The sequence below is a fragment of the Salvia miltiorrhiza genome, chromosome 4, assembly GCF_028751815.1.
Source record: "Salvia miltiorrhiza cultivar Shanhuang (shh) chromosome 4, IMPLAD_Smil_shh, whole genome shotgun sequence".
Taxonomy (NCBI): Eukaryota; Viridiplantae; Streptophyta; class Magnoliopsida; order Lamiales; family Lamiaceae; genus Salvia; species Salvia miltiorrhiza.
The window spans coordinates 34,418,578-34,443,892 of NC_080390.1; the positions used below are offsets into that span (position 1 = coordinate 34,418,578).

The following is a 25,315-nucleotide window of genomic DNA, read 5'->3' on the forward strand; positions in this document are numbered from 1 at the left end:
TCTGATACGCCTCCAATTATAAGATGATTTCATTTTTATTTTAAGGCTACTATCTTCATTCTAAATATAATATTTTAAAATATAATTTTTTTTTATCACCAACTATAAGATGGTTTCATCTTCATTTTCATGCTACTATATTCACATACTATAATATTCTAAAATATAATTTTGTTTTACTATTTTAATTAAATAAGTATCACCGTGCGATGCACGGGAGTAATACTAGTTATAATAAATAATAAAAAAAATACACTACATGAAGGAAAAAAGAAGAAGGATTGCTTATTGATTCACTCTAAAGTCTCTAAGAGCATCCGCATTGGGGTTACATGATAGCTTATATGATAGCCTACTCTATGAGAGGGGACCACATGGTGTGAAGGAAAAAAGAAGAAGGATTGCTTATTTTCACTCTAAAGTCTCTAAGAGCATCCGCATTGGGGTTACATGATAGCTTATATGATAGCCTACTTTATGAGAGGGGACCACATGGTGTAAAGATGCTGCATTGGGATTACATGATAGCTTACATGATAACATTAGTTTTGATTTTTCTATTTTTCATTTAAGTTTAATTTCATAAATTTAAATTACACAATTTACTTCAAATTTAAATTGCATTAATTTTGAAATCCTAAAAATTACATAAAATTTAATAAAATAAAAACTGCAACTCTATCTCCTCCATGATCGCATGAGCTACACCGTCGGATGAATCAGACGAAGAACCGTGGTCGGATTCCGCCATTGTCGGAAGAAAGAAGATGAAAACACTTGAAGGAGAAGGAATGAAAGTGAAAGAAGAAGGAGAATTGTGGAGTGAAAGTGAGGAAGAAGGAGGAAGATGAATTTATAAAGAGAAGAAAAAATTTAAAAAAAAATAAAAATTCGAACGGTCAAATTTGGCACGGAAACCGAGGAGTCAAAGCTGCCAATATAATTCAAAATTCGAATTTTTTTTAATAAACACGCGCCTCAATTCAACCGTGGTGAGGGCTAACGTGTAGCCCTCGTGTAAATGTTTGCTGCATCGCTTACACGATAGCAAGCTTACACGAGTAAGCTGCTATCGTGTAAGCGTTGCAGATGCTCTACTATTCTATTTTCAATCCCACTTATATTTATATTTGAGAGAGTAGGATTGAGCTACAAATCTATTTTAAAATATAAATCACCGACTTCGAATTTTTTATTTGTGAAATACTAATTAATTCAACGTGAAAATGATGAATTTTTTTTAAAAAAGATTTTTTTTCCATGTGTGATTGAAACTAAAGACTACGATTTTATTCAGCAATTCACAGCATATCTTTACAATTTAAAGACTAAAAATATTTTAAAATAAACTTTTATTTTATCCCGGCCCATCTCTGTATTTCAAATTTTCAAATTACATTGTTTTGAAAAGGAAGAAAAACCATTCATTTAGAATCATGAAGAACAACAATATCCCACCAAAAAGTAATTGACTCATCCTAAAAACACCTAACGGATGGACTCGAATTTATACGAGGTCGTCCTAGGGTGGTAAGGTGACTCAAGTCGTCTCACAAGGAAGACTTAGCAGGGCTCTAATCGTATTGCTCACAAGAAACTTAAAAGAAATCTAAACACTCTAATCGGGTAATTGGGTCTGACACTTTCTCTCCGATTAACTAATGCGTAATTAAAATAAGCATATAAAGTTAACTAGGCAAAAGATAGGAAGCCAATAAGAACGCAAGAAGGCAAACAAGCTAGGGTTCTAAACTAGCAATCTAGAAAGCAATCATCAATTCAACACCAATAACAACGATTATCTAGACGAATTAACATATTAACATTTAATCAAAGGAATGTTAAGCAAACACACACAATCAAAGAGAATTCCGCAAGCAACTCAACGACGAACTAACTAGAACATGGCTTTTGAACATTAACGAAATCAACTAGAGTTTCCAACTCCAACACTAAACTAAACGATCATAAACTTGTAAACCTCAAAGATTAATAACTACCTAGGCAAGAAACTCAATCAAGCATAAGATTCTAATGCAAAGAAAATCTTAATCTCCATAAAAAGAAATATCTAAACCTTCAACAACAAAAAGGGAAAAACGTAAGCAATAGCAACGAACTACGAATCACGTAGATTATCTAAACTCAACGACAATAATCTCCAATCATCACATCCATCAAAAGTATAAAACAACGATTCAATTAACCAAAGGATTCATAAAACAAGAGAATCAAAAGGAGTTCTTACAAAACGTAGCAATCCAAGGAAATCCAATCCGATGAAATGTTAATTGACATCCAAAGCAATCCAATGAATCCACAATCGAAAGTAATTGTTTTGAAACTCTAAAAACCCAAAGAAAATGGTGGAAATCGCCCCTAGAGGTTGCTGGAGACGAGAATGATTAATAAAACCCTAAAAATGGGTTTTTATACGAAAATCCGTACTGTCGGATCTGCACAGAGGCGGCCGCCGCCGTGTAACGGCGCCGCCGTGAGGGCCTTTCGCAGAATGGGCACGGCGGCCGCCGTCCCACGGCGCCCGCCGTCTACTGCAATGCGCAGCGGTTTTGTTTTGGCCTGTTCTCCCTCGTTTCAAGTCGGATTTTGGATCCGTTTTCGCCTACGAACTCGTATCGAGACGAACTTTGATTCTTCTTCAAACCAATCAACTAAATTCTGACTTTATTTTTGTCCACATATCAATCAATTTGAGCACAAAATCCTGAGACCACAAAATTAGCACAAAAGCTCAAATCATTCAACTCTTAAGTGAAAGAGACCAAAATAAAAGTCAATATAAGACGTAAATACCCAGAGATTCATCACAAAATAGGGCTAAACAACCCCCCCACACTTGATCCTTTGCTTGTCCTCAAGCAAAGTCACGACACCAAAAGATAGTTCACAAGAAAACTTCCTCACCATTCACATCTCCAACCAATCTAAGTCTCTTAGCCATTCACATTCCTCACGAGATGTTCATTGTTAAGATTTTAAGAAGCAACAACCACATGATACAATTCAATCCGATCAGACCCAATTCTCCGCTAGAGGTGAATTCCCTAATGTGATTGCCTTTATAATCAAATCCCATTTTCCTTGAAGATGATAAACATTCAAACCAAAAATAATTTTATACATCTTTCTTTTAAAGGTGATGTTATTCCATTCTCAATAGATGGGCCAACTTTCGTGAGATCAACACTTTTGGAGGTAATCCAAAATGTTCTCACGTGGTTTTCCATGCTCATAACACTACCGTCAGAGGAGCAGAGACCCAGAGCTATAGAAAACTTCACAACAAACCAACATTCAAACTCAAGGGATAAGATCGTAGGCTATCACAATGAAAACACTCCCTCTAGCATCTACCGGACAAATCACGTCAAGAATAGCTCATAAGGGTGTTGCATCCAAAACATTAAACAACTTACATCAAGAGAGGAATATGCATAGCCTGAGAGACAAAGATAGCAACCAAGCCAACACAAAGCATGAAATTTACTTGTGAACAAATCATCAAAGTGTGCATTATTACTTGAAGCCAAACAACAATCAAGATAAAGGAGACCATTTGCCCCACACAAGAAAGCCCAAAAACACAACAAAAAGGCACCCATAGGATCACAACTACCAACAAACACCCTCCCCCCCACACACTTAAACTCTGGCACTGTCCTCAGTGCAAACAAAAAGAGGGGTGAAGGAGGAAACTTCCCTAAATTCCGATCCAGTGGTGAGTCTGTAGTGTCCCACGATGTTTGCCTCTCTCTCATCCAAAGAACAAGCAGTCTCCAACGCAACAACCTGCACCAAACAACAGATGCAACAAATCACAACACAAACAAAACGACAGAAAAAAGAAACCAGAAAAAGCAAGAAAACAATGGGTTGCCTCCCATGCAGCGCTAGTTTTTAAGTCGCCAGCCCGACTAAGAAGGTCCCTTAACCAAAATCCGATTGGAGCTCCAGCTGTCTTAGCGCCCTTGTAAACACATCTTTTTGAATTGCAGCTGCGGGTCCTCCAAATGAGCGTTCCATGCTCATATCATGAGATGCTCCTCTATCCACCCATCCAAGGAGATTGAGTGACATAACCTCATCGAGCTTCTCTTCCAGTGGCAAGGCAGACAGGAAGCCTTGCTCTATGTCATATTCCTCGTGCAGCTTATCCAGAGATTCATGCTCAATGTCAGCCTCATCCTGCAGGTTAGCAAGGAATTCCTCCACGATCTCGTCCTCCTCTTGCAGCTGATTAAGGAATTCCTGCACAATATAGTTCTCATCCAAAGCATCAAATGCTTCAACATAAGAGCAGGTTTGAATTAAGCGAGTGGGGGTAGTAGGTTTTTGATCAAAAACAGAGAATGTTACCGCTCTACCCGCCCCTACCATACTTACAGTTCCCGTACCCACATCGATGCGAGTACGGGTGGTAGCCATAAAGGGTCGGCCAAGTAGCACGAGATGCCCATTCTCGCCTCTAATCCCTTTTCCCTCATCAAGTACAACAAAATCAGTGAAAACACTAATCCCCCTCACGACCACCTCAACATCCTCAACAAGGCCTCGTGGGCTGCTAATGGAGCCGTCAGCTAGCTCTATCTTAATGTTCGTGCATTTCAGCTCTTTATTTCCCAACCTCTCAAAAATATCAAGCGGCATCAAATTGACTGCCGCGCCCAAATCAAGCATTCCCAAAACCTTTTCAACCCCACCTAAGCTAATATCAAAAATAAAGCTACCTGGATCTCCTTGCTTGGGTGGTGGTTGGTCTAGTGCAACAGTGACGGGTGGCAGTGGCTCACTGGGGCATTGGGTAGCCTTGATTGCCTGCACAGTTTTGCTTCTCCATCTCCCCATGGTTATTGGGGCCTTGTCCTTGACTACCTCAACGGCATGAGCTTGATGCGGCTGTTTGTCCTGGTTTGGGAACTTTCCGGTCGGCTGTTCTTGCTGCAGCTGATTCAGGGCTCCTGTAAGTTGCCCAACTGTAGTCTCGAGACGCTTGATGGTAGCACTCTGAGACTCCATGTTCTGTTTGGTCATCTCCATGAAAGACTGCATGGTGTCCTCGAGAGACGGCTTCTGTGGTTGAGCTTGCTTCTGAAACTGTTGGGGAGCATTCTGGTATTGCTGCTGCTGCTGCTGCTGAAAATTCCCTTGTTGTATAGGAAACTGTTGATACTGCTGATACTGCGGGGGCTGCTGTTGCTGATAAGCTTGAGTGTAGTTCTGCTGCTGAGCTCTCCAACCCGAGTTGGAATTTTGTTGCCCTTGATTAAACACGGGCCTCTGTTCAAATTGAGGCCTCCCCGGATAGCTCTGAGCAGCATAGACCTCTGCTTCTCCTTCAGGTGTGCATTCCCCCATGCGATGGCACGCGTTGGTTCCATGACCAAAATCGCCACATATGCCACATCCTTCTGCTGGTGGCGCATGAACTGGTGGAGCCTTCACCTGGTTCATCGTGAGGTGTTGTACTTGCCTCATCAGGTCCGCTACTTGCTTCTGAAGCTCATTGTTGGGAGCTACTGCATTGGCTTCAACCCTCCTTCCTCTAACTGATTTCTGTTGAGAACTCGCGGCAAGTGTTTCGAAAATCCCTTTGAGCTCATCAGCTGTCTTCCGGGCAATGTTGCCCCCTGCTGTACTGTCCACCATAAACTGTGCCGTCTGGATCAATCCGTCATAGAAGAACTGCATCAACATGACGGGTGCTAGCTGGTGCTGCGGGCACTGGCGGAGGAGCTCTTGGAATCTCTCCCAAGCCTCGTGGAAAGGCTCGTCAGCTCCTTGCATGAAGTTCATAATTTGGCTCCTAATCTCTTGAGTCTTGTGATTAGGGTAGTACTTGAGCATGAACTTCTCACACGCCTCTCCCCATGTAGTGATGGAGTTCGGCGGCAGGGACAGCAACCACGTTCTCGCCCGGTCCTTGAGTGCGTAGGGCAAGCACTTGAGTCTCAACTGATCCTCGGTGAGTTCCAGCAGTGGGAAGGTCTGCACTTGGGTGCAGAAATCACGGATGAACTGCAAGGCGTCCTCACTGGGCATCCCATAAAAGAGCGGCAACAGGTTTGAATCATTGGGCTTCAGATTATAATTTCGGACCGCCGTGGGAAGCACTATAGCTGACGTGCTAGTGGTCCCAATAACTGGTCTGGAAAAATCTCCCATGTACTGAACATTCTTCTCTGCCATTGCTTCTTGGTCAGGATTGGGCCAAGCTTCTTCTTCTTTTTCAGAATGCACTGAAAGTGTCTCCTCAAAAGCTTCCAGAATGGGATTGGAAGCAATTCTCTCTTCACAAATTTTCTCTCGAAACTGTGATTCCACAAAACTTCTCGAACTGGACTCGGACTCCTTCTCCAGGCTTGAAAGAACCTCCCGAGGTCGATGAATGTTGTCGTAGTAAGGTGCAAGCTTTCTCTTCAAGCTTCTACGTCCTTGCATACACAACACGAACAAACAAATCAAACGCACCGGAGGGAGAAAATAACCGAGTCAAAAGAAATAAACAAAAATAAACACGGAAAACAATGCAACACAATCAAATGCCTAAAGCCTTCCCCGGCAACGGCGCCAAAAATTTGACTCATCCTAAAAACACCTAACGGATGGACTCGAATTTATACGAGGTCGTCCTAGGGTGGTAAGGTGACTCAAGTCGTCTCACAAGGAAGACTTAGCAGGGCTCTAATCGTATTGCTCACAAGAAACTTAAAAGAAATCTAAACACTCTAATCGGGTAATTGGGTCTGACACTTTCTCTCCGATTAACTAATGCGTAATTAAAATAAGCATATAAAGTTAACTAGGCAAAAGATAGGAAGCCAATAAGAACGCAAGAAGGCAAACAAGCTAGGGTTCTAAACTAGCAATCTAGAAAGCAATCATCAATTCAACACCAATAACAACGATTATCTAGACGAATTAACATATTAACATTTAATCAAAGGAATGTTAAGCAAACACACACAATCAAAGAGAATTCCGCAAGCAACTCAACGACGAACTAACTAGAACATGGCTTTTGAACATTAACGAAATCAACTAGAGTTTCCAACTCCAACACTAAACTAAACGATCATAAACTTGTAAACCTCAAAGATTAATAACTACCTAGGCAAGAAACTCAATCAAGCATAAGATTCTAATGCAAAGAAAATCTTAATCTCCATAAAAAGAAATATCTAAACCTTCAACAACAAAAAGGGAAAAACGTAAGCAATAGCAACGAACTACGAATCACGTAGATTATCTAAACTCAACGACAATAATCTCCAATCATCACATCCATCAAAAGTATAAAACAACGATTCAATTAACCAAAGGATTCATAAAACAAGAGAATCAAAAGGAGTTCTTACAAAACGTAGCAATCCAAGGAAATCCAATCCGATGAAATGTTAATTGACATCCAAAGCAATCCAATGAATCCACAATCGAAAGTAATTGTTTTGAAACTCTAAAAACCCAAAGAAAATGGTGGAAATCGCCCCTAGAGGTTGCTGGAGACGAGAATGATTAATAAAACCCTAAAAATGGGTTTTTATACGAAAATCCGTACTGTCGGATCTGCACAGAGGCGGCCGCCGCCGTGTAACGGCGCCGCCGTGAGGGCCTTTCGCAGAATGGGCACGGCGGCCGCCGTCCCACGGCGCCCGCCGTCTACTGCAATGCGCAGCGGTTTTGTTTTGGCCTGTTCTCCCTCGTTTCAAGTCGGATTTTGGATCCGTTTTCGCCTACGAACTCGTATCGAGACGAACTTTGATTCTTCTTCAAACCAATCAACTAAATTCTGACTTTATTTTTGTCCACATATCAATCAATTTGAGCACAAAATCCTGAGACCACAAAATTAGCACAAAAGCTCAAATCATTCAACTCTTAAGTGAAAGAGACCAAAATAAAAGTCAATATAAGACGTAAATACCAGAGATTCATCACAAAATAGGGCTAAACAGTAATCCATCCATCTCTTGCTCAAAGATATATAAGATGTTGATTAAATCTAGGGCTGTCTAATTGGTTATCGGGTTTTGGATAATCCGTTAATCGAATCGAAATTTTCGGGTTTGGGTATCCAATAACCGAATTTTTTGGTTCGGGTATCATTTTTAGAAAAAATTCGGATATCGGTTAACCCAATAATCGAAACGGGTTAGCCGAAATAACCGAAAATTATACTCCCTCCGTCCCTAAAATAACTTCCTCTTTTTCCATTTTGGGACGTCCCCCAAATAACTTCCTCTTTCTTTCTTTCCATTTTTGGAAACCTACTCCACCACTAATAATACTTTATTTATTCTTACTTTTCACTTTTCACCACTCCCAATACTAATTATAACACTTTTCACAACTTCCAATAATAATTATATCACTTTTTCTCCACTATCAATACACTTTACAACTTTTTATTAAAACCCGTGCCGTCCCCAAAGAGGAAGCCATTTCAGGGACGGAGGGAGTATAATATTATATCATATATATTTTAATTATTAATTAATTAATTATTTTTAAAATCAATTTTTAGCTAAAATAAAATTATGATATATTTAAAGTATAAGAATGAGCTTTAGTCTAGTGGATAAGTTGCTTTGTGTATTTTTTTAGAGACTAAGGTTTAAATCATCTATCTAGCAAATTATTTAAATTTTAATTTTTTAAATGGGTATTTCGGATACCTAAATAACCGAATCGGGTAACCGAACACCTAAAACAGTTCGAAAACGGTTAGTGAAATATAATAATTTTAGGTTCGGGTAATCGAAACTTCGGGTACGGATAACCGAACCCGAATCGATCGACAGCTCTAAAAATCCATCCACCTCTTGATCAGAGAGGAGCCGTGCCACAAGGTAATTCATAAAGATCCCAATGGGGCCGATTTTGTGCTCCAAACAAATGAATATATGAATATATACTTACACAACATGTATTAATAGAAGAAACTCCTTGACTGTCGTTTTTGTAAATATATTTTTTGGAATTATAAGAAGTATCTATTATATAATTAAATAAGTTACTCGCACGCAACGAGACTTCTACACTACATATAGATGAGAAAATAACCACAAGCAAGAGAGACCACTACCCACATAAAGGTGGAGAAATATACTCCCTCCATCTCATTAATATTGTCTTGTTTTTCTTTTTGGATTGTCTTATTGATTTTGTCTTATTTCTATATTTGGTAATGATTTTACACTACAAACAATATGATCGCACACTTTTACATACTTTTATTTAGGGGTGGTAAACCGGTCGGTTCGGTTATAACCGAACCGGTTTACCGGTTAACCGGAACCGGTTAAGCACAATATTCCTAACCGATAACCGAACCGGTTTTCTGATCGGTAAACCGGTCGGTTCGGTCAGAACCGATTAATGCATTGTTTCTCAATTTGGCCGAATTAATCGGTTAACCGGTTAATACGGTTAACCGATTTTTATTTAAAAAAATTCAACTTTGTAGAATATATGCAATAGGATTTGAACTCTTGACCTTTGAAAGAAAGGATAAGGTCTTATCCATTGCACCAATTCATAATTTATGATAATTTAGAACCAAAAATAAATTTATAGACACATGTAATTTATATTAAAAAAAAAAGAACAATGAAATATTCAAACACAAATTAAAAGTAAAAGAACTTAACAATGGTCGCAACTCATGAACTTTTTAAATTAAACCATGCCTAAAAAACTAAAAAAAAGGAAGAAAAGAAAAAATATTAACCTCACAGTATTTGCTCACTAGTCACTACCACTAATTAATTTTAACTTTTTCAACAATCTTTGAAAATTTAATTTGCATGAATATGCACAGCTACGATGCATCACTTACAGCCATTTACGTGGCATGATTTTATCTTGGTTAAAGTAAGTGCTTTATAATTCTTGATTAAAATATTATGATTCAAAAAATGAAAATAAAATTGTTTTTGTCCGACATTCACAGAATATATATCTTTTTTTTTTTTTTTTTTTTATCGGGCAAAGTCATGTTAGATGTTAATAATTAGTTCCCCATCCACTCCAAGAACCACCTTATCTCTCCATTCACCAAATCCACCTTATATCTCCAATCTCCAATTCGCTCCCAAGAGGGATCGAACCCGGGTCACTTCACTTAAGTGAGGACCCGGTGGCCAGTGGGCTAAGCCCCCTGGTTCACAGAATATATATCCTGATATTGCACAATTTATGTTTTGCGTAGCATTTTCAGCACTCAAATTCTTACAAAACAGGAACAGCCGTGGAGGAGTCCTAAATGCGGCTGGATGCAGAACAGGAACAGTCCTAAATGCCTAAACGGCTAAATCCTAAATTAATATATTAATTAATTTTTAAAAAAACCGGTTAATCGGTTTAACCGGTTAACCGACCGGTTTAACCGATTAACCGATTTACTATGAAAGTGCTAACCGATAACCGAACCGAACCGGGAAAAACCGGTTATCGGTTAACCGATAACCGGTTTTTCCGGTTCGGTTACGGTTTTAACCGAAAAATCGGCACCGGTTTACCACCCCTACTTTTATTACATTAATTATACTTTTCTTAATAATTGTGCCCAAAAGAAATATGACAAACCTAATGGAACGGAGGAAGTAATTGTTAACGAGTAATGTTTCTAATATAAAGAGATACGAAATTCTCTCAAAATAAACAAATAAAGAGATACGAAATTGAACTAATTATGAAATAGTATAATTATAACGACAAGATCAACATAATTCTAATTAAATGTTTCTGCAAAAGACATACTCCTATTGTCAAATATGGCTTCGCCCAATTAGCCGCGGCCTCTCCTCAGCAAATACTTATTCGTGGACAAGCACGATTGCACGAACTTTGAAATAAAACGCGTGAGGGGCTTTATGGTCATTTTAATACAAATAAATTCCGCGAAAATTCAATTGCGCGAAAGGGTAATTATGTCAATTCCGTTCGGGTAAATATTTTCCGTTAATTCAGAGTTTCATATATAAGGAGTAAAACAGAGTGACAATGGCGGACTCTAAACCCAAAAAAGTAAGCTCTTCCTGATTGTATGCGCATTCAAATTATTTTCAATAACTAGTGGGGTAAAAGGGGGAATTTCGATTGCACCAGCTGAAGTTTCGACAAAATGGCGGATTCGCCGAATGCGCCGTCGAGTTTTTGGACTCAGGCCAATGCGTTGCTGAGGAAGAATTTGACTTTTCAGGCGAGTCATTTTTTTTTTTTGTGTGTGTGAAATGTTTCTGCATCAAATATTGGATTTTTTTGAGATTGCGTTGATGTTCTACTGATCACTGCTGTTAAGTTGATTATTTAAAGGCATTCGATATTTCAGTCATTACAATGGGGGTTTAGCTGGCTTTTTTGATTCAATGTGAGTTGTTTCAGAGGAATTAGAAGGCTGTTCTTGAAGCGTTTTTTTTTTTCTTTCTCTGGTGCCATAGGTTCTACTGATTCGAAAACTGATTTTTGTGAATAGAAATTCTTTGTTCCCGATGATAATTCATTCAAAATAAGGATCATGTTAGATGTAGTCGATTTTTTTTTCTTCCCATTTGATGCATGGAGTTTTTTCAACATTACAGTGACTCGACCGTACGTAGGACCTTGATAACTCAACTGCGCCGTAGCGTATTGTTTGATATTTTAAATAAGTTTATGTGATAGTTATTAGACTCATTAGTTCAAGGTTCAAATTTGGACATATTTTCAAAAAAATTCATGGAGTTTGATTTTTGAACTTTGGTCTTATTTATCCTAAGGAAATTTTATTCTAAACTAATTTTCACTTTTACGCTTCCCCTTTGCAGAAACGAAATATGAAAACAAACATTCGACTAGTTCTATCCCCATTATTCCTCTGTTTGTTGCTTGTTCTCATCCAAAAGTTGGTGGACACTGAGTTAGACAAGCCCTCAAACAGGTGTGGCTGTACTTGTGTTGATACTGATGGGAATGGTCAATGTGAAAGAAGATGTGGGATAGAATACTCGACTTTGGACCAAGGGGTCAGCTGTTCCATTCCCCATCCACCAGAATGGCCTCCATTATTACAGATACCAGAGGAACAGTTTCGTGCGGTGAGAACTGATTTTACCTCATATCAAGACTTGCCTAATGATTCGTGCAAGAGAACAGGTTCCTGTCCTGCAACTATCCTTATTACAGGGAATAACCAAACATTAGGACAGAGTAAGTCGCCCTTCATCTAATTGATTGAAGATATGTAAAAGTATCTAATTTATTGTGTGCATCAAGAACATGTAGGTAATCTGAAGACTTCTCTTGTGAATTGATAGGTGTGGCTGGAAACATGTTCCCAACACCATTGAATATAAATATCTCTGATATACTGTACAGCATAGCTGATGATGCCTTGGTTAGTTGTATTACATTTCTCACATTTCTACAATAAGTTTTCGTTCTTTTTCTAGTAAGGAGGGTAGAGCTTCATTGCTAAGACTGCAAATGGTTTAGTAATATTTCTTGATGGCTTACATATGAAAGTTTGAGTTTTCAGGGTTCGGGAACAAGGACCGAGTTTACCAATTTTCTCGATCCAGCGTTTTTTTCGAACACTCCAATTGATTTTCTTCAACCTCAATGTGCATCAAACTCTCAATTCTCTGTTCCTCTTCAATTAGGTTCTTCTACAATACAGCAAGGTAGCTTTTATGGACAAAATTCGTCTTCGATAATGTTTAAATACTTTGTAGAACAGTAAACATTATGTGGATATGGTACTTTCACTTACTTTTTATGATCTATCCATGAACGTTTTGCATTAAACTCAGATGTACGTTGTGTTCAAAGCTTGCATTTATGGCGCAACAGTACTTCAGAGATAAATGATGAGCTTTACAAGGGTTATCGTAAAGGGAACCCGGAGCGACAGATTAATGAGATTGTAGCAGGTTTGTCACAACATTACAACACTGTGCAATAAATTTGTTGCTTTAAGTGAATTACCAAGTTCATTGTCACTTTTTTTTTGCAGCCTATGATTTTGTTAATTCAAATGAGAATCTATTCAATGTTACTATATGGTACAATTCTACATACAAGAATGACACAGGCAATCAGCCTCTTGCTTTGACACGGGTGCCTCGTTCAGTAAATTTGGTATCTAAATCCTGCCTTTTCTCATGCTTTTAATTACTAATGATAGTTCTGCTTAACAAATATGAAAAAGGTGCTTCATTTCTATAACTTTAATACGCTTTACTAAATTGATTCCACTTCATATTACGTTTATTTGTTTTTTCTTTGGGGGGGTCAGGCAAAACACTTTCTATTAATATTTCAATTGTGTTCTAATGATCTCAAAACAAAAAGGATTAGTTGGATATATTGACACTGTTTATAGCCTGAGTATGTTCTACCCAAATAATTCCTCTTCATATTATATCCAAAACTTTTTTTCTGTTTGGCGGAGGAAGGGTGGGGGGAGGGGGTGGATTATTTTCCGTTAACATTTAGATTTAGGTCATGACCAAAGGAAAAGAAGATTTAGTTTGAGATATTTCCACTGTTGATTCGGTTATATTAGCTTTGATGATTTTACAAATGCCTAAACCAATCTACCTACATGAGGAAACACTTCTCATGGTGATATTATCGTCATATATGATTGTAAATGATCATGTATGATTATTATGAATTTCTTACCTTAATAAACCTTCTTAAATTCTGACACACAGTTCCCATTATAGGAATCTTTCTCACAATATCTGGCATCTCTTCAAACTGAGGCTCCTCATACTTGTGACTTGCATTTGATTCAATATTCAAATCACGATTCACATACATTCTTGGCCACACAACGATGACATGATCATCACTCAGTTCTCTAAACTTGTTACGCTGCAGGCATAATTATCTATCTGTGTAATATCTGAATTTTATGTATTTCTAAATATGATTTCTAGTGGGGGGGAAAAAAACTAGTTTACATTGGTCATATGAAATTTGCTTTTATCTTTGCAAATGCCATTTTTTGTTGATATGTTTGCCTGACAATCATCTTTTTGTGGAACTCTATTGTTTGTCAACAATGTTAAATAATTTGGATCAAGTTTTTCTTTTAATGATATACTAGATTATTCATGCTAATTTTTGTGTGCCCATGCAGGCATCAAATGCATATCTCCAATTTCTATTAGGACCAGCTACAAAATTGCTTTTTGAGTTTGTGAAAGAAATGCCGAAACCTGAAACAAAACTCAGGCTGGATTTCTCCTCTCTCCTTGGAACACTCTTCTTTACTTGGGTTATTGTTCAACTGTTCCCTGTAAGTTAAATTAAAATTATTTCCCTTTCAAAGCAATATTTCTAAGTTTGAACTTTTCTAGTTGCAACCATGTGCTAATAGTGGTTACATACTTACATTAGTTTTTTTTTTTTTTTGTCATTATATAGTATCTTTTCTTCTCTTAGGAGGAAAAGTTTATGCAGTTTTCAGTTTCATGCACTAAGTTTGAAATTAAATGTTTAAGATACTTCGTCTGATTTCTCTAATGTAGGATTTTAGTAGATATTTTTTTCCTAAATGTTACATTAATCATGAACTATCTTTTTTGGTTTGAATCTTAGGTAAACATTGTTATTAATTAAAGATACAGATATTGGCATAGGGATGGATCTGACACATTTATTATACAGATAATCAATAGTCAAACTTACAGACGACAGGAGTGTTACTCAAGATCTTCTTATGAGTTTCAGAATAATTTCCTCTGCATTTCAATCAGCTCATTTGATTTTACAGTTTAATGTTACTCCCAGACTTTCCTTTGTCTTTTTCTATAGGTCTACTACTTATGCTTTGTGAACTTACGTTGATATATAAATTTACAGAGGCTCAGCCCTTTTATCCACATGGGCAACTTGTTTAGCACCGAATGTCGCTGATTATAAGTCTTACATGTGTATGCGTGTATTTTCAGGTTATACTGACATCATTGGTTTACGAGAAACAATTCAAACTGAGAATTATGATGAAGATGCATGGGCTTGGTGATGGACCTTACTGGATGATATCTTATGCATATTTTCTTGCAATATCTTTAATCTACATGATATGCTTTGTGGTATTTGGATCAGTCATAGGTAGTTATTTCGACTGCTGAATTTTTTGCAGTTGTTTTGTCATGTATCAATTCCATAGAAGTTATTTAATTACTGGAATATTTGACTTGCAGGTTTAAAATTCTTCACACTAAATGATTACAGCATCCAGTTTGTATTTTATTTCCTCTACATAAACTTGCAAGTGTCTCTAGCTTTTCTTGTGGCTGATTTATTCTCAAACATGAAGACTGCTACAGGTTCGACGAGCACTTTTTTAGTCATTATTGAATTGATTTATTTATTTGTTTTTTATGATTCATATTGGTTCAAATATTCTAAAACCTACAATTGTCAGTTGTGGGGTATATGATGGTATTTGGAACTGGGCTCTTGGGTGGCTTCCTCTTCCAGTTCTTTCTTGAAGATTCTTCATTTCCAAGTAAGTTAACATATTTAGCATCTTGTGTGGAAATTTTTGTTTATCACTTGGGAATTATTTTTGCCATTTTTGTCTGATTGGTGATTTTGGCTATTTGATGTAATTTTTTTAGATGGCATATTCAGAAAGATTTTCTCTGCCTAGTATGGGTTCATTGCTGTCCTAGAATATGCCATCTTTAAAAGGAATTGAAGGAAGCCAATATCTTGCATTTGCTGCTTTACAGTTTATGCTATTTACTACTCCATTAGTTCTTTATTCAAATCACATAGAACTGAATACGCATGTTCTTCATTATGAAGACTTTAAGGCCTACTTCACTTCATTAAGATTTAAGATAGCTGCTGTCTGAATTGAAATTGAGAAAGGGAAGGTATAATGACTTGTAATATATCTTTAGAAGTTAGGCAGAAATTTGTCTTTTGAATTATGAACTGGACTGAGCAATAAATATTCAATTTTAAATCTTTCAACTTTTTGATTTTCAGCACAGTGCTATTGTTTCTTACATATGTATTATCTTATAAGACGAGCAACCATCTTCCTTTATATTGCAGAAGCTGGAATAATTGCTATGGAACTATATCCAGGGTTCGCCCTTTATCGTGGATTATATGAGTTTGCGCAATATTCCTTTTCTGGGAATTACTTGGGAACTGATGGGATGCGATGGAAAGATTTAAGTGATAGTAAAAATGGAATGAGAGATGTCATGATTATCATTGCATTGGAATGGTTAATTGTTCTTGGTGTTGCATATTATGTAGATCAAGTTGTGTCCTCTGGAAGAGGTCCCCTGTTTTTCTTGCGGAGGCACCAAAAGAACCTCTCATCACCATCCTTCCGGAAACCTAGCTTGCGAAGGCAAGGATCTAAAGTTTTTGTTCAGATTGAGAAACAGGATGTTGAGCAAGAGGTAAACCGATATATAGCCCTGTAGAGAGTAAAAGTGCTACTCACTGCTATAAGGATGCTGATATTCAATTATTAGATTTTTGGATAATGAATTTGTCTCACAGTTGGGTTCCCATTTATATTAGTGATTTTCCATGTGTAAAGTTATGTTTCTTCAATGAGGTAAGTATGGTTAATGAATAATACCATGCACCAGAAGTGGTATTTTATGAGATCTACATTACACCATGATTTCATGCTAATCAGGGTTTGGTTTTGAAGGGATTAGTATGCTCCGTTTCTTTATTTGTTATTTTGATTGGTGCATCCCCCTCATCGAATTCTCACTGTTTTCACTTTGTTGCTTTTACTTCAGAGGGAGAGGGTTGAACAATTACTACTTGAATCAAGTACAAATAATCCAATCATCTGCCAGAATCTCAAAAAGATATATCCAGGCAGGGATGGAAACCCAGAGAAATTTGCAGTGAGAGACCTCTCACTTGGTTTGTCACAGGGGGAATGCTTTGGCATGCTTGGTCCTAATGGTGCAGGCAAAACTTCATTCATTAATATGGTCAGTCTTACAATCTTGCAGTCAATCAGATGCTCTAGTCTTGTTTTCCCATATAATTCAACACAGGATTATGTGTAGTTAATTGGTTTTTAGGCATTTTCTTATATTAAGCATGCATATGTATCAAAGATCAATTGCCTACTGATATTTTTATTCCTGTAGATGATTGGGCTCATAAAGCCAACCTCTGGAAGTGCATACATTCAGGGACTAGATATACGGACCGATATGAACAGAATATACACTAGCATGGGTGTGTGTCCCCAACACGAGTAAGCATTGATTTGCTATCACTTGGACACAGTATTTGGTTGAATTTCGGAATCCTTCAATTTTTAAAAAACTTATTGCAGCTTACTATGGGGAACTCTAACGGGAAGAGAGCATCTACTTTTCTACGGAAGGCTTAAAAATCTCAAAGGGAATTCCTTGTTGCATGTAAGTCTATAATTTTTCTGTCCAAAATGGCAGGGAATCATATCTACTCTAATTATCTACACTAAGCATATCACATAAATCGAATAATCATGCACGCATGTGTTTCATCAAGTAGAGATCAGGAAGTACCCATGTTTTGTCTATCAAAGATGTGTCAGTCATACAAAAATTGAATGATTTTCCTCGAGATGGAAAGAGGTGTACTGTATGCTTATTTTAGTTACCGGGTACGTATATGTTTTGACACAGGCAGTGGAAGAGTCTCTAAAGAGCGTGAACTTATTTCATGGTGGGGTGGCAGACAAACAAGCACACAAATACAGTGGAGGCATGAAGAGGAGGCTAAGCGTGGCCATTTCACTCATCGGAGATCCAAAAGTACGACTATATCCTCACCTACCTTTCAACTTCTGTTATGACACCTCCAGATTTAAATATCACCAACTTTGGTTTATTGTTATGAAACTCTTGACAGGTAGTGTACATGGATGAACCAAGTACTGGACTTGATCCTGCTTCACGAAACATGTTGTGGAACGTAGTCAAACGGGCCAAACAAAACAGAGCTATAATTCTCACCAGTAAATGCTTTGCTCTCTCTCGTGTCTCCAACCCCATCACCACTAAATTCTCTATAAACATCAGTCTAAGTGAAGTGTGCCTGTTCATTTTTCAGCACATTCTATGGAAGAGGCAGAGCATTTATGTGATCGTCTTGGAATTTTCGTGGATGGAAGCCTGCAGTGCGTAGGAAACCCTAAAGAGGTTTATATCTCCTCCACCATCAAATAAATATTCATGGCATATGATTAGTTAATTAGCTTTTACATTTTAACTTACATGTTCATTTATCTTATCTTCCAATATTCCAACTATAGCTCAAGGGTAGATATGGTGGATCATATGTGTTCACAATGACAACATCCCCCGATCATGAGCAGGAAGTCGAGAACCTAGTACGAAACCTCTCCCCGAATGCTAGCAAGATATACCAGATATCAGGGACACAGAAGTTTGAGCTGCCAAAGCAAGAAATAAGAATAGCAGATGTGTTTGAGGCAGTGGAGAAGGCGAAGAGTAGGTTCGTAGTTCAAGCATGGGGCCTCGCGGATACAACCTTAGAGGATGTCTTTATCAAGGTTGCAAGAGGGGCTCAAACATTCAACACTCTCTCATAATAATAGCATGTGTTTGTCGATTGCTGCTTCAACAGGTGCTTCTGTGTAAATTTTTGGTTTTTTAGGCATACTAATGTATACTCTTCGTCATGTAAATAGTTTGTATTCAGGTTTAGGCACGAAAGTAATTTCGTTGCAAATGTTTTATACAAACTAAACAAGATCCAGCCCTTTTAATTTGATATGTTTCGTTTGTTATGTAAAAAAATTATCCCACAAAAAAGTATGTAAGAAAATTGTCCAAAACTTCCAAATTTCTCCCACATACGATCTTTTTTTCCCTTCAATTTCAATTTTTTGTGCTTTAATTTTATTTTATATTCCCACCGTTTAATTGATAATGGCTCACTTTTCTTTTTCGTCCGTCCCATTGATAATGACCTGTTCCAAAAAGGCAAACAACATTCTCTCACGAAATGTTGTAGGCTCCACCACATTTTATCATTTTTATCCTTTAATCACTTTTCTTATTAATAATCGTGTCAAAAAATAATGAGTCATTATCAATGAGATGGAGGGAATAGTTATCCGTTCCATTACAAATATCTCATTACTTTTGGGCACGAAGATTAAGAAATATGTAATTAGTAGATAAAGTGGGTTGATGAAAATTATTTAAATATTATGTATAGAGAGAGAATATGTTGCCAAAAAGGAATGAAACATTTGTAATGAGACATCCCATTATGGAAAGTGGGACATTTGTAATGAGACAAATGTAGTATATGATTTACTCCATTCAAATTAGGATATATAATTATTTTTGTTAATTTAATTTAATTTTTATTAGTTAATAATGGATTGATAAATTCAGAGTTAGGGTATTTAATATTTTCTAATTCAATTCTTTAAAATTAAAAAAAAAACAAAGTATAATTTATAATATTATAGTTATATTTTTAATGAAAAACATTAATAAAATAATAGATATAATAATGACTTAACGAGACCCATGATATACACAAATTTGTTTAATGATATACATTCGTTGACTCTTTCTCTTATTAGGGAGACTTTCTGTTGACAACACTTCCCCCTCGAAAATATGGTTTGTAGTCACCCTTTTGATGGCAATATGAACAGGGTTTTGGGGAATGAATCCCAATCCCATCTTGGTATTTTGACCTACACCACCATCATTCTTCCACTTCCTTTGGCTAGTGTTACCATCATGCTCTTTCTCATTTGTGACTTTTGTAGGAGATTCTAGCCCGGGATCTTTCCGTGGGTCATATCCAGCTTTAACAAGAAGTCCATATATTTTTGACCGAAACACTTAGTGATTTCACGGTCTCAATTGCCGCACTTTGGTTTGGCCAGACGAACCCTTCAAGTGATGGGGGCATTGACTTTACAACATCAATTTTGGTCAATGGTATGGTAAGTTCTTCAAAAGATTTGGTGATGGATAATTCTGGCTTGTTCTCATAACTATCTTCCGGCTCTTCTAGACTCTCAATTTGAACGTCATTCACAACTTTTGCCTTTTTCATATAGTACTTCGCATCCGCCAAGTATGATTCAGCTTCTGTAAAAGGCTTATGATCACCAATTATCTTATTAACTACGCCGTTTTCGTGCAACCATGGTCGGCCAAGGAGCATGTTATAAGATGTCTGGGCATCAATTACTTGGAACAGTGCGGTTGAGTTCATATCTTTAATCAATAAGTCTGACCTTATAGTGTCAAGGGCTCTTTGTCCTTCGTGGTTGAATCCTTAGATCATCAACCGACTACTTGAAAGCTTGCCCACTTGAATTCCCAACTCATTAAGTGTTCTTAAGGGCAAGATATTGATTGCAGACCCTCCATTGATGAGTATCCTATATACTTTTTGCTCATGAGTGTAACAACAATAATGGCCTATTGTGAGGTTCGGATCCAAGTTCTAAATCTTCATCGGAGAATGTTATCACGAAGACATCCTCCTTATCAACAACATTTGATTCAACTCGATCTTTCTCTTGGCACACCGAGTCATGCAAGACTTCAACATATTCTTCCATATTGTTGGACTCAACCGTGACAAGATTTGCGGTAATATTGTCCTCTTCAATAAATATCTTCCCTTGTCGATCTAATTGCATAACTTTGTCCTTGAATATGAAGCAATCATGTATGGGATGTCCAACCAGTCAATGATATTTGCAGTACTTTGGATCATCGGTCTGTCTAGCTTCATTTGGCCGTTTCATCACTGGCAATTCAATGAGTCATTCTCTAAGTAGATAGTCAAATATCCCAGAGACGTCAGAGTCTAAGAAATGATATTGCTTTTGCTGCATTTCTTTCAAGTAAGTTTTCTGTACCCCATGTCTTGAGGAGTTTTCTGCTTGTCGCTTTTGTTGTCATCCTTTCTCATAAACTTGACAGAGGTTGCTTTACCGTCATAGACTCTTTCTTCGGGGTCTTGTCAAAAGACTTAGCTCCCTTATTGAATTCCTAGTTATCCTTGAATTTGCGAGATTCTTGGAGTGGTAGTCCTTTAATTCCTCTTGCCGCCATACTCAATTCCATGTCATGAGCTCTAGTGATTAATTCTTCAAATGTTCTAGGCCCAATTCCTCGCAAGATGTACTGCAAGCCCCAAAGCATCCCTTGAAGACATATTTTAATGGTAGATGATTCAGACAATCGATCCTTGCAGTTGAGGCAAAGGTTTCTCCACCTATTGATGTAGTCAATCACTGGCTCATCTTTGAATTGACGAGAACTAATAAGTTCCACCATGCTGACAGTTCTTCTAGTGCTGTAAAAGCGGTTGAGGAATTCGTGCTCCAACTGTTCCCAACTATCGATCGAGTTCAACTCTAATATTGTATACTGGTCAAAAGCATTTCCCTTGAGTGAGTGAACAAACTGCTTGACCAAATGATCTCCATAGGTGCCAGCGTTATTGCACGTTTCAACAAAATGGGCCACATGCTGTCTAGAATTGCCATTTCCATCGAATTGTTGAAACTTTGGAGGTTGATAGCCAAGAGGCATCTTTAATTGATTAATCCTTTCAGTATAAGGCTTAGAGTAGATCATGGATGACTTGGAGCTGCTATTATCCTTCATTGTTCATTCGATGAATTTCTTTAGTTGGTTGATTTGTATGAAACCATCGGAAGAGACTTCGATGTTCTTATGAGGTGTCTTTTCTTCATGGTGTTTCTTGAATGACTCTGAATCATCGTTTTCTTCATCTTTTTCGCTATTCACTTGACTTCCTTCTCCTTCTCTACGATAATCTTTGAAATTTTAGCGTCTTGCTCCATTATATGCTTGTTCATGCTTTCAAGTAGCTTCGCTATGCTAGCAACTTGTTCCTCCAGAGTAGAAGCATTTGTCACCATGACGGGAACTTCAAGAGAGTAACTCGCAATTGAATGATTTTCCATTACTGAAGCAGACTTGGAAATCTCCTCCAATTGTCTAGCTTTACCTCGCGTGATAACACCAACATTCTCCAAAGTGATGTCTAGGGCAACACTTGAAGCTTTGTTCTTCATTTTTGAATTTGCTTGAGTTGTCTTTGTTGAAGAGGATAGATGAGAGGTAGGGAGGTCCCACTGGGGTGTGCCAAAATTTGTAAACATAAATTTTAATGTATTCAATTATATTTAATGAAATACAAAAATATGTACAAATCGAAAATACATGGATTGAGATGAATTTGTTGCGGGTTGCGAATCTGTACTTGATCCTCTGATTATCCTCTTCAAATGTTACTTGAAATCTTTGGAGGGAAGTACGCCTTCTTGATCTCCTTGGATTTGTATTTGATTTTATGACTTGAATTTGACTTTGATGACGTCAATTCATAGGGCTTCCACCTTATTTGTGAATTAAACGTTGACTTTGATGAATTTAATGAAGAACTCGTTGACTTCCTTATATAATGTCTTGATGGTTGGATATGACTTCGTTGTAGTGAATTACTCATTCAATGCTTGAGCTCTCAAATGATTTGTCTGTGTCCTTATGAGCTTTCTACATCTCATATTTATAGTTGTAGGAAAAGCTAATTAAGGAAGTTTAGGGTTGGGCTTCAAAGCCTGAGCCCGTAAATATTGGGCTAGGGCTGAGGTGGCAAAATCTGATTGGATCCTCTTGATTTATTTCATTTTTTGCAGATTTTGACGCATGACAGCTTCTGATTGGTCAATAACATAATCAAATATCAATTATATATATATATATATATATATATAATCTTGAAATTATATTTAATTTAATTTCAAAATATATAATTTAATATTTAATTTATAATTTCCACATGGCACAATTTAATTTTCCATAAATTTTAATTGCCTACAATTTCAAGAAGGGTTAAACGAGTTAGTAATTTTATGCATTGAAAATGAAATATTAAAAAAACTTACGGGGGTGTATTCGTTGTAGATTTCCACAGACTTTAAAAAGTCCATGGAATTCACATAGATTCCAGACGACTTTCAAAGAATTCATGGTTAGATTTCACCCCGATTTTCACTGATTTTTGAAGACTTTACGGGATAATTTTGGAATTGAATTCCATGAAACCAGCGCCCGCTAGAAAAGACCCAGCGAGCGCTCAAACTTACTGAAGAAATTAATACACACTCAAAAACACCTCAAAATCACCCGAACCGCACAGCAATCCTCGTATGTCTTCCTTATCCCCCTCAAACTAGTGTAGTACAACATAATCCTATCATCACCACAAGGCAGACAACAAGATTCTTCAGTATCTGCATCAGCCACCACAAAACTCACACTACCCGACCCCAAAGACTCAGTTTTTCGTCGAGGCCCTCCATGAGCTCCCACGTGTTGATAACCGAGTCCGGCGACAGAGGATCGTCGGAAACCCCCAAATCCCGAGGCTTTCTCATCTGCGGAGGCGAAATTGCGAAATCGCGGGTGCTGCTGAAGCTAAGGTTTTGGAATATCACCAAAAAGATGAAGATGGAAATTTTGTTTTCATTGAGCACCAACTATAAAACATAAAAACTGTTACATTCCTAACAACTAAATCACAGAGCAGAAAGAAAGAAACACTATATAAGCTTGGATTAGTAGATATAACCTAAACATCAATACTTCCCTACAAAATACAAACTAAGCAACCACTTAATCCATGGCTGTCAGCCATTTTTGCCCTTCTACGAACTCCGAACTGCCCAACAATGGCAGCAACCCTTACAACCTCCATGTTCTCATATAAGAAAAACGATTAAGCAATTGCGGTCAAGATATTGCTAGAGCAATATTTGCCCTTTTATGAGCTCCAACATGTTATTATTACACAAAGAATTCAGCAATTGCTGTCAAGATTCTTGATCCATTTTTACCCGTTTATGAGCTCCGAACGCCCTTCTGATTGTGTCAACCATTTTCCTCTGTGCTTCAGCAATCATCTCCATCTTCTTCTTCTCCATATCCATCCTATACCTCTCTGTCTCCTGCATCATCTCAATCTTTTTATTCTCCATACCCATACCCCACCACGGCCACTTCCTCTCTCTTCCGCCATCACCTGCTCCTCCTCTGCGGCATCCTCATCACTATCATCGCCATCATCATCACTGAAACCCCCATCAGAGTAGTCCATTGGTCTCCCCTTTACCAGGTTCCTCACCACTCTTCCACCCCTACCACCACTGCCGCCGCCACCAAACCCTCGCTCTACCGCCACCCCTTTTGCACCCCTAACCCCACCCCTGACATCCCCACTGCAGCTGCGAATTGGAATGCGCAGATGAGGAAATGGAGTTGGGATCTTCCTGTTGAGCGATGAAATTAGCTGGGCGTGAAGCAGTGCACCCCATTTTTGGGAGATTTTACAAAGTTGAGAACTAACCACGGAAAGTGAAAGATGGTTCTTTTTTCCTTCCTTGCTTTCTCTCTCCGTTATGGATGTCCAAGTACAGTGATTGATTGAAGCTTTTCCCTTTTTTTATCTCTCTGCAACCTTTCTTCAGTAAGTTTGATTGAACGATTGCTGAGTTCCAGCGCTCGCTGGCTTCTTGGCCGCGGGCGCTGGAACTCAGCGCTAGCTTAAAACTTCATGGGTTTCAATTCTCGTGGTTCTTGGCCGGATTTCGTCGTGTGTATTTTTTGGATGAAATCCATAAAAGTCATTCCGGATTTTAAGTCAATGGTATAACGAATACACCTAGATTTGTATGGATTTTAAAAAGTCTTGAACGAATACACCCAGATTTATATGGACTTTTAAAAGTCTTGAATGAATACACTCCGATTTCTGCAGACTTTTAAAAGTCTTAAACGAATACACCCACACTTTTAAAATCCATAGAAATCCATCAAATTCCACAACAAATACACCCCCCTTAATCTTGAAACTATCATTGATGATTTTGATTCTCAAAATGCTAGAAGATCTAAATTATTTCAATAATTGTTTGATTATTAATAACTTATTTATTGCATTTTATCGTTAATATTAAAATTGTATAATCATACAAATATGATAGATCGCCATGTACAACAAATAACAAATAAAAATTATCTTTTTTTTTTTCTTTTCGCCTAAAGTCTTAGAAATGCCAGGATAGGCCCGACTAAAATGTATAAAAAGAAATTGCTCAGTGTAAACAATTTTTGAGGATACCAGTTACGATTCTATACCGTCACTTGGAGGGTGTTTAACTAATACTATTATTTTAAAGAGCTTATACGATGTTTCAACAGTTTATAAGATGTAGTTCCAT

General features: G+C 37.5%; 1 protein-coding gene and 1 long non-coding RNA gene across 4 annotated transcripts; one reads left to right on the forward strand and one right to left on the reverse strand.

Annotated features, from left to right (window-relative positions):
* The first annotated feature begins 10,992 nt into the window (after positions 1 to 10,992).
* Positions 10,993 to 18,897, forward strand: LOC131021298 (ABC transporter A family member 7-like). 3 transcript variants are annotated; one of them, XM_057950426.1, is made up of 18 exons: positions 10,993 to 11,221; positions 11,826 to 12,207; positions 12,315 to 12,394; positions 12,536 to 12,680; positions 12,810 to 12,929; positions 13,013 to 13,137; positions 14,147 to 14,305; positions 14,961 to 15,123; positions 15,216 to 15,341; positions 15,440 to 15,523; positions 16,081 to 16,439; positions 16,794 to 16,994; positions 17,157 to 17,266; positions 17,348 to 17,432; positions 17,682 to 17,810; positions 17,908 to 18,013; positions 18,109 to 18,197; positions 18,311 to 18,897. In XM_057950426.1, exons 1-18 carry the CDS (start codon positions 11,144 to 11,146, stop codon positions 18,608 to 18,610), a joined length of 2,841 nt encoding a protein of 946 aa, XP_057806409.1. In that variant the 5' UTR covers positions 10,993 to 11,143; the 3' UTR covers positions 18,611 to 18,897. The 3 variants fall into 3 exon arrangements, with proteins under 3 accessions (XP_057806409.1, XP_057806410.1, XP_057806411.1); XM_057950427.1 differs by having other exon boundaries at positions 18,374 to 18,897; XM_057950428.1 differs by lacking the exon at positions 10,993 to 11,221 and having other exon boundaries at positions 12,087 to 12,207; positions 12,283 to 12,394.
* A 4,642-nt stretch (positions 18,898 to 23,539) lies between these two features.
* Positions 23,540 to 24,571, reverse strand: LOC131021300 (uncharacterized). Its single transcript, XR_009100916.1, has 2 exons — positions 24,442 to 24,571; positions 23,540 to 24,364 (listed from the first exon to the last, which is right to left on the reverse strand). It is a non-coding gene; the product is annotated as an uncharacterized LOC131021300 (long non-coding RNA).
* Between the last annotated feature and the right edge of the window lie 744 nt (positions 24,572 to 25,315).